This window comes from Zalophus californianus, chromosome 5, assembly GCF_009762305.2.
Source record: "Zalophus californianus isolate mZalCal1 chromosome 5, mZalCal1.pri.v2, whole genome shotgun sequence".
NCBI classification, from domain to species: domain Eukaryota; kingdom Metazoa; phylum Chordata; class Mammalia; order Carnivora; family Otariidae; genus Zalophus; species Zalophus californianus.
The window spans coordinates 28,050,486-28,064,172 of NC_045599.1; the positions used below are offsets into that span (position 1 = coordinate 28,050,486).

The 13,687-nt window shown below is 35.1% G+C and overlaps 1 protein-coding gene across 4 annotated transcripts in view; it reads left to right on the forward strand.

Moving 5' to 3' along the window:
- SEC24A (SEC24 homolog A, COPII coat complex component) overlaps positions 1–13,687 on the forward strand; it is a 69,377-nt gene that overhangs the window by 25,706 nt on the left and 29,984 nt on the right. Inside the window, exons 3-9 of one of the 4 annotated variants that reach the window (XM_027605157.2) lie at positions 3,623–3,793; positions 5,760–5,837; positions 6,432–6,586; positions 6,862–7,034; positions 8,113–8,215; positions 9,855–9,981; positions 12,201–12,310. In XM_027605157.2, the coding sequence (XP_027460958.2) occupies positions 3,623–3,793; positions 5,760–5,837; positions 6,432–6,586; positions 6,862–7,034; positions 8,113–8,215; positions 9,855–9,981; positions 12,201–12,310 (917 nt within the window). The remainder of the gene's footprint in view (positions 1–3,622; positions 3,794–5,759; positions 5,838–6,431; positions 6,587–6,861; positions 7,035–8,112; positions 8,216–9,854; positions 9,982–12,200; positions 12,311–13,687) is intronic. The other 3 variants (XM_027605158.2, XM_027605159.2, XM_027605160.2) reach the window with 3 other exon arrangements.

Genomic DNA, 13,687 nt, shown 5'->3' on the forward strand with positions numbered 1-13,687 from the left:
ACTTCATTCTTGTGCATGTGGGTATACATTTGTTCCAGGACTATTTGATGGAAAGACTGTTCTTTCTTTTATTGAATGGTGTTGGCACCCTTTATTGAAAATCAATTGATCATAAATGTAGGGGTTTATTTCGGGACTCTGAATTCTTTTCTATTGATCTATAACTATCTTTATACCAGTACCAAACAACTTGATTACTGTAGGTTTGTAGTAAGCCTTGAATTTGGGAAGTATGACTCCTCCAACTTTTTTTTTTTTTTTTGAAGATTTTATTTATTTGAGAGAGAGAGAGAGAGAGCATGAGCAGGGGGAGGGGCAGTGGGAGAGTGAGAAGCAGACTCCCCACTGAGCAGGGATCCCCATTGCAGGGCTCATCCCAGGACCCTGAGATCATGACCTGAGCTGAAGTCAGATGCTTAACAGACTAAGCCACCCAGGTGCCCCTTCAACTTTGTTTTTCTTTTTCAAGTTTGTTGTGGCTGTTCTGGGTCCCTTGGCATTTCCATAAAATTTTAGGATTAGCTTGTCAGTTTTTGCAAAGAAGGGACCTGGGATTTTGATTGGGATTGTGTGGATTTTGTACATCAGTTTGTATATCAAAGTTTGGTTATATCTGGTTCACAAGTAAGTTCATTTAACCATTTCACTGTTCCTATTTAGCTCTTAAAATTGGTATTTTGTACACTTAACAAAATTAATAGTGTTACTTTGAAAAGCATTTAAAATTCTGTATTGAGATCTGCATGTTGATTCTGTTGTGCCAACATCCTCAAGGAAATGAACTAGTAAAAACTTTCAAATGAAATAGTAGTATCAATAATTACCTTGTATCTGTATTCCTGTGTACTGCATATATTTCAACTGCTGAAACTATTTTTCTTAGCCTCTGATCAGTGACTGGCTCCAGTGAATACATCTGGCATTTTGGCCTATAAAGGTTATAGTTGCTTCTAGAAAATTGGTTTCTTTGTAGAAATCTTCTGAACTGCAATTGTTCAAACTGAAATCCATCTGGTTACTTTTATTCTTATTCATTCGGCACCATGAGTGAGCATCAATCACTTGAAATTAATGAATTTTCTTCTCATTATTGATAATTATAGGTAACATTTACTGAATGTTTTTATTTTCCAGCACTTTGCCGAACTTTTATATGTGGTATGTTATTTAATCTTCACATCAGTTTCTTTTACAGATAAGAAATGAGGCTTGAATACTTTGCCCACAGCCACAAGAAAATAGTTTGGGAAAAGCTACTATTTAAAAACTATTTAAGAGTAGGTGTAGCTTCTCATTAAAAAGCACATCATCAATAATCTGAAATGTTTTTGGCTGTCACAAGCCCTCAGGTACAGGGCTACACCACAGATGTGGTGAAAGAGACATAAGCGAGTGACAAAACTTAGGAAGTTTCTTATATAAAAGAAGGGGGAAGAAAGATACATAAACCTAAGAAAATGAACCTTAAATAAATATGTGACTACCCTGCTTTTTTCTTAGATACTTCTAAAAAAAATTTCTCATTTTTTAACACTTCATTGGTAGTTGGTGCCTGATTATCTGATCTCACAACTGTATCTATGTTAAACTAAGTCTCGAGTCCACATATTAAATGTCTCTTACTTTTTTCCTTTTTTTTTTTTTTTTAAGATTTTGTTTATTTCAGAGAGAGAGAGAACATGGAAGCATGAGCAGTGGGGGAGGGCGTCGAAGGGAAAAGCAGACTCCCCGCTGATCCGAGAGCCAGATGCTGGGGCTCGATCTCAGGACCCTGGGATCAGGACCTGAGCCAAAGGCAGACTCTTGACCGACTGAGCCACCCAGGCTCCCGATCTTTTTTTTTTTCCTAATAAGCAATCTTTTAACATCCTTACATTAGCTTTAGGGATCTGAAGGGCAAGTTCTAAAACTCTAGCTATTAATGTTACAAATAAGAATTATGCAACTTGAGGGGTGCCTCGGTGGCTCAGTTGGTTAAGCGTCTGACTTGGTCTGAGCTTAGGTCTTGATCTCACGATCATGAGTTCAAGCTCTGTTAGGCTTCACACTGGGTTTGTAGCCTACTTAAAAAGGAAAAAAAATTATTCAGCTTGAAAAAATGTCTATGAAATGTAGCATGTTGTGGTTTCAAATTTTTTTTTCTTAAACCTGTGAAAAATCTCTATAAGCTCACTTGTATTTTGTTAAACATTAGGTTGTTACACCTTTGTGGCCAGATGTATCATACATTCTTGCTCATGCTGAGTTGGTAGTGTACCTTGTCCTTTTGTACTTTTGACTTGTCTGTATTGCCGTGGATATGTGTCAGTGCTTCCTTGATAAGGGAGTTATATGGCAGTAATCTTTGTCTTCAGTTGTCAATAGGGCACTGATTTGTCTTGTTGGGAACTGTAAGGTTCAGTAATAACGATCATTTTTCATTTTGACCCTGGAGAATTGAACAGTATTGAAAAAACATTGAAAATTTTCATATCTCGGTATCTTTATCCCCTTACTTTTAAAAATCACAAGGTTTTACAAATACAGGTAGAATATAAATAAAATTCATTTATTATCTGTTTCACTTAAAAATTCAGAGGATTAAGAAAAGTCCTGGAATGAAAAATTAAATCACATTCTTATCAGTAGTATTTTATCTACTTTGTAGACTTTGTTCCTTCTCTTTGACAAATAAGAAGGTGGGAACAATGTTGTTGACTTGAATGAGCAGGTGGTGTGGGTTTTGGAACTTTTGATATCACAGAGAGGAATTTCCCCAAAAGTAACATAATGTTTTTACACTCATCAGCACTTACTGTCCTGATAGAAAATGGGTGAAATCAAGGCAGCGAGATACTGGTAGATAGAAGTATAAATACTGTGTCATTCTTAGTTTGGTTTGATGTGTAGTGTTAAACTTCTCAGATATCAGTGTTTTATAAAGTATATACATTAACTTTGTATCATTTCCTGATTTTTAAGCCTAGGGAGTGTTCTTTTCCTTCTTTCCTTCCTTCCTTCCTTTTTTTTTTTGATTAATTTTTGTGAGATTAATAATTGTGAGCAGGGGAGAGGGACAGAGGAAGAGGGAGAGAGAGAACCTTAAGCAGGCTCCAAAGCTCATTGTAGACCCCCCACTTGGGGCCCGATTCCAAGACCCTGAGATTATGACCCAAGCTGAAATCAAGAGTCAGTCACTCAACTGACTGAGCCACCCAGGAGCCCCTAGTTTGTAACTTTAGAAAGCTGTCAACCTAATTAATGTTAATTGAATGGACTACATTAATAGGACATTAATAACATTTTATTCATGTTAATTTCTATTGGAATATTTGACATGGCCTTGTTGAACCTCTGTGACCAGTTAATAAAAATGAATCAATAACCAGGGCATTGTATCTACCCTATAAGTGATTTGATGCTGCTTTAATAATTGACAAGAAGCATGTAAAATAGATTGTAAATGTGTAAAGCATGCATATAAATGAAAAAGTCATAAACCTGAGCAGGTAACATATTTCTGGTAATTTGTTAGTGATTTTAATTAAAATGTAAATTTGGAAGTTACTCATATTTGGTAAAAGGCTGTTTTGTCCTTTTTCTTAGTTCTTAAGTGACTTGTGAAAAACTGATATTTCTATAGGTTCTGCACCCCCCTTAGTGAACCCACCTCTGCCTACCACTTTCCAACCAGGAGCTCCTATTGGGCCCCCTCCAACTGGAGGACCACCTCCAGTGAGGGCACTCACGCCTCAGAAATCATCACATAGAGCTGTGCCCCAGCCCTCATATAATTCAGCTGTCAACCAAGAAGGTAAGCAAGGCAAAACCAAGTCAAATCTAAAGTTTTGACTCAGGGTGGAAGGATGAATATTATTTGAATTCTTTGCATTCAGATAATATTTTTTCCAGAAATTTAGTTGTTCCAGTTAAGGCCTTCAGGAATTCATCCAGTTAAGGCCTTCAGGAATTCAGAGTTTAAAAAAAGCTCCTTAGAATTCTAATACCCTGTATTGGGCCTAGCATTGGGGAACTACTGCTGTTATCTTTTTTTGTTGCTGGGCAGATTTTAACCATCATGGCTCTAAAGTTAGGTGCCTTTTGGCAGAGGAAGGTGAGAGGAGAATTTCTGCTTTAGAACTCTCCTTTTGTTCTGTGTTAGAACTGTCCTTTTAATACATTGGCTCTTTTCCATGGAAGCAGTATTTTGTTTTCTGCTATTATTGTAAATATTAACAAATATTTATCAGCCTAAATAAAAAGTAAACTATGCAAGCATTTTGAAGTTGTATATAAACAATATATATATATATTTTTTAAGATTTTATTTATTTGACAGAGAGAGAGCGAGAGAGGGAACACAGCATGGGGAGTGGGAAAGGGAGAAGCAGGCTTCCTGCTGAGCGGGGAACCTGATGCGGGGCTCAATCCCAGGACCCTGGGATCATGACCTGAGCCGAAGGCAGACACTTAACGACCGAGCCACCTAGGCACCCCTAAACAGTAAAATGTTTTAAAGCATTGTCTTCAGATACAACTTTAAAATATAAGTTTATTAGTTTCAACACTGTATTTTGTCAAGTAGGAAATTGATTTTAGCAATAACCTTAATGCTGGGTTATGCAGCAAATGCAGCAAATGCAGCAAAATGTGGAAATAGGAAAACAGAGGAGGGAAAAACCGCTCTCCATATCCTACTACTGAATACAGTCAATATTATTTTTGTTTTTTCTTCTATCATTTCCTTTTTTTAGTATTATATAAGTAGGGAAAAGAGTGACCCGTGAATATTTTGAAAAGAAGGGTGTTAACAATGAGTAACAAAATGGTAATGTCCCACTGTTGGCCACATAATAACTTTGAAAATCAAGCTACAATAAATACTTGCATTTTTAACCAACTAAAAATATGCCCAGTGTTTTTGTTTACTTTCTTGCTGTCTCTCTCTCTGTCAAATAAAGAAAATCTTAAAAAAATAAAATAAAAACAGTTTTATTAAGGTTTTCTGTATCAACTCATGGTTAAAGTCATGGTGGTCTTGAGAACTGGAAAGAAATTAACTGATTTTATCAACTATTAAACTTACCTATTTGGTGTTAAAATGACTATTAAAGTTAGCACCTTGGTACTTAGAAGCTAAGAGGTTGATGCTATTCACTAATTTTAGTTTCTTCTATACCTGACTTAGAGCTCATAAATAGTAAAGGTACCTAGAAATAGATTTTAATTCATAAGCAGATGTCCCTGGCATTTATCTTTAAATCTTTAAATTGGGGGGAAAATAAGTTAAGATTTTTATTTTATTTTAATAGTTGTTCCCTAGAATAAAGCAATCATTCTGTTAACTTATATCACCTTCAAATTAATTCTAGATTCCACTCTTTTCCTTGTTTTGAAAAAAAAAAGTGTTTTTATCCTCATAATTTATTTTCTCTTTAAATAGTACTGATTTTGATGACTTTTTTTTCAATGTGTACTGTTCTTTAGAGGTTTTTAATGCTGCTCTCAACTGCTGAAATCTTTCAGATAGTATGTAATTTTATAAACTGCACAAAGGACCATCTGTTTTAGAAGTTTGTAAAATTATTTAAAACTTTTATATATTTTGTATATTTAAAAACATGCATTATTTGAAATTTTTATTTCAACATTTGACATTTTACCTGGGCTGTGGGTTAAAGTATTTGGAAAGTTATCTTAAATTTTAGACATTAGCGCTCAAATCTTTCAGAAATTGTAATAATTGTTCTAGTTTATATTGTGATAAACTTCTTTTTTAGGTATTACATCAAATACCAATAATGGATCTAATGTGGTTCACAATAGTTATGATGAAATTGAAGGCGGTGGCTTCTTGGGTGAGATGCTATGAAAGTTGTTTTTTGTTTGTGTGTGTGTGTGTGTGTGTGTGTGTTTTGTTTTAGTATGTGTTCGTTATAGGAAACAGTGAAGAAAACTTCATAATCATGTCACACAGCAATAAGTCATGGTAGCATTTTTTATCTCCATACCTTTAGATTTTTTGTTAGTTTTTTTTTTCCTTTAATTGGGATCATGGGCTTTATTATTATGTTCTGGCTTATAGAGTATTTTTATGAATTAAATCTATTTAAGTGTATTTAACCAGTTGAACATTAATATGCTTTCATTGACGTTTTGAATTAGAATTTTAGTCTGAATATAAAGTTTAGTAAATGACACAAAAGTAAATTAACCATACAAGCTTATTTTTGTTCATACAAGCTTATTTTTATGTGTTTTTGGTTATAGTCTACATTAACTAGATTTTAATCATTGCTCTTTGTTAGTAGTGTTTGTCTTACGTTGCAAATTTGATAAATGAAAGTATTAAATTACCCAAGGGATTTTAGCGTTATAATTCAATGGATGTATATGTTTATTTAAAGGATTCTGGAATATAAAATAGAACTTAAAAGTTACCTTGTTTCTAGCAACACCACAGCATGCTAACAAGAATCCCACTATGAGTGTTGGGTATTCATATCCCTCCTTACCACCTGGTTATCAGAACACAGCACCACCTAGTACAACTGGAATGCCACCCTCTTCCTTGAATTACTCAAGTGGGCCACAGGGCTTTACTCAGGTAAACTTTTTTTTTTAACCAATTTTCCATCTTTTGATTTAAACTGTGTAGACATAAAAGTTTTAGGAAGGTGCAATGAATACTTTTAACCAATTAAAATAATGAGTATTTCATAAGACTCGTTTTATTATATATCCCCAGAACCAAAAAAAATTGACCAGGAAATCTAGATTAGTTTTGTTATTTAGAGAAAAATTAAGTAACCAAGTCCTTATATACTTCTGTTTTCAACTGAAAATATAAAGGCTACTTACTTTGAAATTATTTATCTCTAGACTCCCTTAGGTGCTAATCATTTAACTGCGAGCATGAGTGGATTAAGTCTACATCCAGAGGGGCTAAGAGTTATCAATCTTCTTCAAGAAAGAAATATGCTTCCAGCAACACCTTTGCAGCCTTCTGTTCCAAATTTGCATGAAGATATCCAGAAACTCAATTGTAACCCAGAGTAAGGATTCAAATAGCATTTCTTATTCACTATGACATTTTATTCTAGAAGTTTTGGATTTTTTGGGGAACCATGCTATTATGAACAAGCAGTACAAACATTAATTTATGAAAATAGTTTTGCATGCAGGAAAAAGATCTTTGTTAATTGCTTACTTGATATTTGAAATATTCTAACTCAAGAAATAGGGTTGTAACTTCTAGGCTGATGACTGCTCTTAGCAGCTCTAATGGAACTATGACACTCAATATCATTGTGGTGAATACATTTTTTTTTTTTTTAAGTCCAACATACGGGGATTTGATTCTACATAATCCTTTATTTGCTCTCATTTTAAATTATTTTTCATAACAAACGTAATACTCTTTTGTCCCTTAAAATGGATCATTAGTTTAAATGTATGTGGTGATGACTTTCTGATAAATTGAATTTTGTTATTTTTAGAACCTTCAACAAAACTGATCTTTTCATTAATAAACTTAAGCTTGCATTTGTACATTTGTGTCATCACCTTTTAATTCCATTGTAATCTAAATTTATATAAAGAAAAATAAGGGGCGCCTGGGTGGCTCAGTCGTTAGGCGTCTGCCTTCGGCTCAGGTCATGATCCCAGGGTCCTGGGATTGAGCCTCGTATCGGGCTCCCTGCTCCATGGGAAGCCTGCTTCTCCCTCTCCCACTCCCCCTGCTTGTGTTCCCTCTCTTGCTGTGTCTCTCTCTATCAAATAAATAAAATTCTTAAAAATAAATAAATAAATAAATAAATAAATAAATAAAATCTTTAAAAGAAAAGAAAAATAAGTCATTTGTTAGTCTGGGCTGCTTATGCACAAGCCAAGCCAAGAAGAGACTATTTTAGTTATATAATACTGGGTTGTAACTCTCCAACCTCTCTTTCTGAATAGGACTTAAATATTTAATGGGATAAAATTTGAGAGGGCCTATTGAAAAGTTTTTGTAATTTCATCCACTGTTAAAATGTGTACCTTTCAAATTTTTTTTTTTTGCTCAAAAATAATCATAGCAACAACTGACACATGATTCTTTTTTTATGATACATGGTTTTTACTTTGTTGTAGGTTATTTAGATGCACACTGACTAGCATTCCTCAGACTCAGGCCTTACTGAATAAAGCCAAACTTCCTTTGGGACTGCTGCTTCATCCTTTCAAAGACCTAGTGGTATGTTTCACTAATGAAAGTAAATGTCTAATGGAAAATTATCTTGGTGATGAGGAATTTTCTACAGTAGTGCAAGAATCACATGTGGAATTTATCTGAGCCATCTTTAGGAATTTGACCATTGACAGGTTCCTTTATTTGTAATTCAGCCATCGTTTTTATTACCAAACACTTCAAAATGAGGTAAAATAAGCCAATTTTTGAAAAATTCAAGAGATACTGAAAGGAAATAAATAAATGAACCATGCTATTTTAAAAGTTGTAAATCATTTGCCCATTTAAAATACCCAGTCTCGGGCGCCTGGGTGGCTCAGTCGGTTGAGCGACTGCCTTCGGCTCAGGTCATGATCCTGGAGTCCCAGGATCGAGTCCCGCATCGGGCTCCCTGCTCAGCGGGGAGTCTGCTTCTCCCTCTGACCCTCTTCCCTCTCGTGCTCTCTATCTCTCATTCTCTCTCTCTCTCAAATAAATAAATAAAATCTTTAAAAAAAAAAATAAATAAATAAAATAAAATACCCAGTCTCAGGGTGCCTGGGTGGCTCAGTTGGTTAAGCGACTGCCTTCGGCTCAGGTCATGATCCTGGAGTCCTGGGATCGAGTCCCACGTTGGGCTCCCTGCTCAGCAGGGAGTCTGCTTCTCCCTCTGACCCTCCCCCCTCTCATTCTCTCTCTCTCAAATAAATAAATAAGTAAATTTAAATGAATAAATAAATAAATTTAAATAAATAAATAAATAAATAAATAAATAAAATACCCAGTCTCCCAGTTCTGCCATTCTTGGAGTAAATTTGTTGCTTTCACAGGCTGTTGCTGTTTCCCTCCGGGGAAAAACAAAGAAGCCCTTCCACTTTTGTCATAAGGCTCTGGGACCTTGACATACTCTTGGGAGGATCAGTACATAAGTGAAGTGACTATCCCAAAACAAATTTATATTAAGACTTTAGAACTTCTAGTATGTAGGATAAACTTAAAATAGGAGCATAATTGCAGAGTTTAATTGAATACTTGAATATAATTTACCCTTATTTTATGACTTTCCATGAGAATTTAGTAAGCCTCTTGGGGCGCCTGGGGTGGCTCAGTTGTTAAGCGTCTGCCTTCGGCTCAGGTCATGATCCCAGGGTCCTGGGATCGAGCCCCACATCGGGCTCCCTGCTCCGCGGGAAGCCTGCTTCTCCCTCTCCCACTCCCTCTGCTTGTATTCCCTCTCTGGCTGTGTCTCTCTCTCTCTGTCAAATGAATAAAATCTTAAAAAAAAAAAGAATTTAGTAAGCTCTTAATGTAAAATGAAGAAAATTCCTAATTTACTCGGTCATTTCATTGGCCATTTACCATCCATCTCAAAAATACATTGGATATTTACCATGTTGGTTTTATAATATAAATGTTTAATGAGAAAATAAATACTTTTTAAAAGGCAGGATTTAATGAGAATGTTCATGGAGAAAAATAGTAGTTTTTAAAATCAATACATTTTAGCTATGTAATATTCTTGTGTGACAGTTTGGACACCTTTTTTAACCCTTGGTTTTTTTCTCTAAAATTATAGTATCCCAGAAGTTACTTGAAAGGTATGAATTAGTATTTGGCCTTTAGATGTGATGATCATTGCCTTTAAAAAATTCTGTTTTTTTTTTAGCAATTGCCTGTGGTTACCTCCAGTACAATTGTGAGATGCCGCTCATGCAGGACATACATCAACCCTTTTGTCAGCTTTCTGGATCAAAGGAGATGGAAGTGTAACTTATGTTACCGAGTCAATGATGGTATGTTTTCTTTTTTAAACATTTACAAATTTCAGTTTACGTTGTTGGGAAAGCAGATAATATGAAATTTAAAAAAAAAACCAAAACCCAATACCCTGTCTTACTTACCTATAATCCTTCTACTCAAAGATAGCTTCTGTTAACTTTTTCTACACATTTATACATACATATGTGTGTGTGTGTGTGTGTGTGTGTATAAATACTTATATACTTTTTGAACAGAAAATGTGGTATTCTTTTTTTTTTTTAAGATCTTATTTATTTATTTATTTGAGAGAGAGAGAGAGAGAGAGTGAGAAACAGCATGAGAGGGGAGAGGGTCAGAGGGAAAAGCAGGCTTCCCGCTGAGCCGGGAGCCTGATGCAGGACTCAATCCCAGGACTCTGGGATCATGACCTAAGCCAAAGGCAGTCACTTAACGAACTGAGCCACCCAGGCGCCCAGAAAATGTGGTATTTTTCTGATACCACTTTTTTACATTTATTATATTGGGTATATAATAAATGGCATATTTCATGGTATTATTTAAGCCTATAATTTAAGAAATATTTTTATTTAGAAATTGTCCCTGGGCGCCTGGGTGGCTCAGATGGTTAAGCGTCTGCCTTCGGCTCAGGTCATGATCCCAGGGTCCTGGGATCGAGGCCTGCATCGGGCTCCCTGCTCCTTGGGAGCCTGCTTCTCCCTCTGCCTCTCTCTCTCATGAATAAATAAATAAAATTAAAAAAAAAAAAGAAAAAAAAAAGAAATTGTCCCATGCCTTTTCTCTAGGGTGAAAGATAATAAGTCCACAGAATAGCTGCCATTAGATACATTCACTGCTGTATGAAGGGAGGTGGGCAGTGCTAGAAGATTAGTTGAATGTAGTTTTTTCAGTAATTGAGGAAGAGGAGATCTCTTTCAGAAGTTGCTTACAGTCTGTGTTTAAGGAATATCATCTAACCTAAATAAAATTTTTTAAAAGGGGCGGGGGGGGCGGCGCCTGGGTGGCTCAGTCGTTAGGTGTCTGCCTTCGGCTCAGGTCCTGATCCCAGGGTCCTGGGATCGAGCCCTGCATCGGGCTCCCTGCTCCACAGGAAGCCTGCTTCTCCCTCCCCCCTCCCGCTGCTTATGTTCCCTCTCTCACTGTGCCTCTCTCTGTCAAATAAATAAATAAAATCTTTAAAACAAACAAACAAACAAACAAAACTTATAAGGAATATCATCTAACCAATAACACTTTATTAGGATTAGAGAAGAAAAAGGGTATACTTGATATCCACATTGAAATTTAGGTCTCCAGGATCCCTGGCTAGCTTGGTCGGTGGAGCGTGTGAGTCTTGTTTTTGGGGTAGTGAGTTCAAGCCCCACGTTGGGCGTAGAGCTTACTTAAAAAAATAAATAAATAAATAAAATTAAGAAAAAAGAAAACTGGGTCTCTGTTTGAAAGGAAATTTCATTAAGCATTGGGAAATGGGGAATTTAAGAGCTTTTTAAAAACCATTCTTATGTTTTTTAGGAGTAAAGTGAGCATAGAGTAAGAACATAATTTTTACTTTCTAATAAAAGTTAGAAAATGTATGTATAGTGTTTGGTATGCCTTTAAAATCTTATATGTGCTTCAGTATGTGAAATAAAGTTATAAATAAAGGTAGAAGTCACTTTAATATGCAGCCCAGACCATTTTATGAACTATGGCTTACTCTTTAACATATGTAGGAATTTGAATTTCTAAACAGTTAATGGGAAGACAGATGCAATGCTAATTTAGAAAATATTCTTTGAGCACTAGTATATTATAAGTATAGTATTGTGAAGTATTTTTACCATGGCTTTGTAGGGTCAGCCAGAGTCTGTACATTTTGTGTCAAATATTAATATTTGTGTACCATTATGAAATTTAAGACAAAATTTAGTGTCACATTTAAGATAATAATTGGTATTTAATGAATTTTTATCATCTTTCAAGCTGTTTTAGGAAAGCAATTTTAGCAAGAATTAAGACAGAGTATATTAGAAGGTCGGAAGAGAAAAATCACTGTGATTGTGGCTGTAAAAGCAAGACATACTTAGTGCCATTGAGTGTGGGGGAAACGAACTCAAAAACAAAGTATATTTATCCTTTAATATTTAGTCTATGTCGTCTTATCTCTAAATCCTCAAAATAAGAAAACCACTAAATGCAAGATATATCACACTTAATCCTTTCAGTTTTATCATTGTATGTTGTTGACTTATAGTTCCTGAAGAATTCATGTACAACCCTTTGACTAGAGTTTATGGAGAACCTCACAGAAGACCTGAAGTTCAGAATGCTACTATTGAGTTTATGGCTCCTTCAGAATACATGGTAAGCTTTCATTTTTTATGTAGCATATTTATTAAACAATGGGCTTTATTTTATTTTATTTTTTTAAAGATTTTATTTATTTTATAGAGAAAGACACAGAGAGAGAGGGAACACAAGCAGGGGGAGTGGGAGAGGGAGAAGCAGGCTTCCCGCTGAGCAGGGAGCCCGACGTGGGACTCGATCCCAGGACCCTGGGATCATGACCTGAGCCAAAGGCAGCCGATTAACGACTGAGCCACCCAGGCGCCCCTAAACAATGGGCTTTAAGTAAAACACTGTAGCATCCTTTAACAAAATTTTATGTTTTTAAATTTTATAAGTTATACTTGTTCATTATAAATATTAATTAGTATATAAGAGTAAATTTGAAAAGTGAAAGTATATGTAAAATTTCACCTATGTTTCTTGTGCATCAATCGAGAAATTTGTAAGGTAATACCAGGATCATATTTACTTTTAAGTCACTTCCAATTTTTTTCTAATAATGCTGTGATAAACATTCTCTTGCAAGTACTATAACACACTTGTATGAGAATCTGAGTTCTTGGCATTTTTAAAATAATAATTATGTCTAATGTTTCATTAGCACTTTACATTTTACAAAGCACTTACATATTTTTGATCATTACAAACAACTGTCTGAATTAAGCTAGGTGAATGCTGTTAATCCTGTTTTACAGATGTGAAAAGACTTAGGTGACTTGCCAAAATATCCTTTAAGTAAATGGGAGACCTTGCATAAAAATCCATGCCTTTTGATTTGGTTACTCTTTCACCATGCCATAATTGCCTCTAAATAAAGGGAATATGAAGATAAGACTTAACATCTAACTTTTTATATTTTATTTTACCTTGTTATGTTTTTGTGGGGTAATCTCTGGGCAATGGGAAATAGAAATTATGAGAGTTCATTTTCTTTTCACCACAGAAAAGTACAGTGCAGAAGACAGTTTTGTGACACTTAAATGGTTGGTAATAGTTTTCCCTAGTGTCTCTTTGTTGAATTAAAGCCAAAAAATTAGAAGAAGCATCTGTTCTTTTGTATTGGCCTCCTGGGGTGTTTTTTTATCTCCCGGGATTTGCAAAACTGACTTCCTTAAAATTTGTAAACTTACCTATTGCAAGCTGTTTTGCTCCTTCTCCGCTTATCTCTTAGGTGACATATGCTATGAATCTGGCAAGTGGTCTGTGCAAAAAAATATAAAAGTTAGTACACTCCAAAAAAAAAAGTTAGTATACTACATGCTCAGTTCTCATTGTGGTTATTTGATGCTTTTTATTGACTTGAGAACAAATCTTTGAGTTTGGAATTTTAAAATATAGTTGTACATTTTTATGGATCTTGACTAAAATGTGTTGGTTAAGGAACCAGCTCAG